We start from the raw sequence: 2,500 nt of genomic DNA, 5'->3' as shown, positions 1-2,500 counted from the left end.
CAAACATTCACTCCCTCCCACCCACCGACGCACAGTAGCAGCAGCGTGTGTACCATCTACAAGATGCACTGCAGCAACTCGCCAAGGCTCCTTCGACAGCGCCGCCCAAACCCACGACCGCTACCATCAATAAGGACAGTATCGAGCCTGCCCTGCAGTGCAACCCCCTGCTCATCCACGGACCCCAACCCACTTCTCCCCACCCCAGCTTCTCTCCGGACTCCCGCTCTCTCCGGACTCCCACTCTCTCCGGGCTCTCCGTGGACCCCCCCCCCCCGCTTCTCTCCGGACTCCCGCTCTCCGCGGACCCCATCCCCCGCTTCTCTCCGGACTCCCGCTCTCCGCGGACCCCCCCGCTTCTCTCCGGACTCCCGCTCTCCCTGGAGCCCCCTCCACTCCGCTCTTCCTTGGACGCTCTCACCTTGGGGACCGCAGCTTGGAACACAAAGTCAGTCATGTCGCTGCCGGTGGAGTTGGTGGCGAGCAGGGAGATGGACAGAAGCTTGGAGTTGTTGCTGGACAGCTCGAAGGAGAAGCTGATGGACAGGCCATCCTCATTGTAGGCGACAATGGGAGGGATCGCCGCTGGTTCTGGAGAGAGAGAGAGAGAGCGGGAGAGAGAGACGGAGAGAGGGATAGAGACGTGGAAAAGGAAGAGAGAGAGAGAGACGGATACACAGTCAGATATCAACGGGCACAGCACACGTTACAGTCCCAACATTGACACCCGCGGGGAGAGAGAGCGAGAGTGAGGCCATTCAGCCCTCCAACTCTGTTCTGTCCATGTGATAGAAACAATAGCAGCTCATCGCACACCGACGATGAATAAACTATAAAATCCCTCCACCCACTACACCCCTCCCTCTCTCTGTAACCTCCTCCAGCCCCTACACCCCTCCCTATCTCTGTAACCTCCTCCAGCCCCTACACCCCTCCCTATCTCTGTAACCTCCTCCAGCCCCTATACCCCTCCCTATCTCTGTAACCTCCTCCAGCCCCTACACCCCTCCCTATCTCTGTAACCTCCTCCAGCCCCTACACCCCTCCCTATCTCTGTAACCTCCTCCAGCCCCTACACCCCTCTCTATCTCTGTAACCTCCTCCAGCCCCTACACCCCTCCCTATCTCTGTAACCTCCTCCAGCCCCTATACCCCTCCCTATCTCTGTTACCTCCTCCAGCCCCTACACCCCTCCCGATCTCTGTAACCTCCTCCAGCCCCTACACCCCTCCATATCTCTGTAACCTCCTCCAGCCCCCTACAACCCTCCCTATATCTGTAAACTCCTCCAGACATCTACACCCCCTCTCTATCTCTGTAACCTCGTCCAGCACCCGACAACTCTCCCTATCTCTGTAACCCCCTCCAGCCCCTACACCCCTCCCTATCTCTGTAACCTCCTCCAGCCCCGACACCCCTCTCTATCTCTGTAACCTCCTCCAGCCCTCTACAACCTTCCCTATCTCTGTAAGCCCCTCCAGCCCCACAACCCTCCCTATCTCTGTAACCTCCTCCATCCCCTACAACCCTCCCTATCTCTGTAACCTCCTCCAGCCCCTAGACCCCTCCCTATCTCTGTAACCCCTCCAGTCCCTACAACCCTCCCAATCTCTGTAACCCCTCCAGTCCCTACAACCCTCCCTATCTCTGTAACCTCCTCTGGCCCCTAAAACACTTGAGAAGCTCGACACCGTCCAGGACAAAGCAGCCCCGCTCGATCGGCACCCCATCCACAAACATTCACTCCCTCCACCCACCGACGCACAGTAGCAGCAGCGTGTGTACCATCTACAAGATGCACTGCAGCAACTCACCAAGGCTCCTTCGACAGCGCCACCCAAACCCACGACATCTACCATCTAGAAGGACAAGGGCAGCAGACACATGGGGAACACCCACCACCTGGAAGTTCCCCCTCCGAGCCCCTCACCATCCCGACTTGGAAATATATCGGCAGTTCCTTCACTGTCGCTGGGTCAAAATCCTGGAACTCCCTCCCTAACAGCGCTGTGGGTGTACCTACACCATACAGGGGACAAAATCCTGGAACTCCCTCCCTAACAGCGCTGTGGGTGTACCTACACCATACAGGGGACAAAATCCTGGAACATCCTCCCTAACAGCGCTGTGGGTGTACCTACACCACAGGGGGACAAAATCCTGGAACTCCCTCCCTAACAGCGCTGTGGGTGTACCTACACCACAGGGACAAAATCCTGGAACTCCCTCCCTAACAGCGTTGTGGGTGTACCTACACCACACAGGGGACAAAATCCTGGAACTCCCTCCCTAACAGCGCCGTGGGTGTACCTACACCACACAGGGGACAAAATCCTGGGACTCCCTCCCTAACAGCGCCGTGGGTGTACCTACACCACAGGGACAAAATCCTGGAACTCCCTCCCTAACAGCGCTGTGGGTGTACCTACACCACACAGGGGACAAAATCCTGGAACGCCCTCCCTAACAGCGCCGTGGGTGTACCTACACCACAGGGACA

At 58.0% G+C, this 2,500-nt stretch overlaps 1 protein-coding gene across 3 annotated transcripts in view; it reads right to left on the bottom strand.

The window, feature by feature from the left end:
* The window catches only part of LOC121270487 (AP-1 complex subunit gamma-1-like), a 180,740-nt gene that overhangs the window by 5,895 nt on the left and 172,345 nt on the right, over positions 1 to 2,500 (bottom strand). For all 3 annotated transcript variants that reach the window (XM_041175809.1, XM_041175811.1, XM_041175810.1), the window contains exon 20: positions 422 to 591. In XM_041175809.1, coding sequence (XP_041031743.1) covers positions 422 to 591 — 170 coding nt within the window. The remainder of the gene's footprint in view (positions 1 to 421; positions 592 to 2,500) is intronic.

The sequence above is a fragment of the Carcharodon carcharias genome, chromosome 27, assembly GCF_017639515.1.
Source record: "Carcharodon carcharias isolate sCarCar2 chromosome 27, sCarCar2.pri, whole genome shotgun sequence".
NCBI classification, from domain to species: Eukaryota; Metazoa; Chordata; class Chondrichthyes; order Lamniformes; family Lamnidae; genus Carcharodon; species Carcharodon carcharias.
The sequence above is the reverse complement of the archived record's forward strand: the minus strand, read 5'-3'. Positions and strand labels throughout refer to the sequence as shown.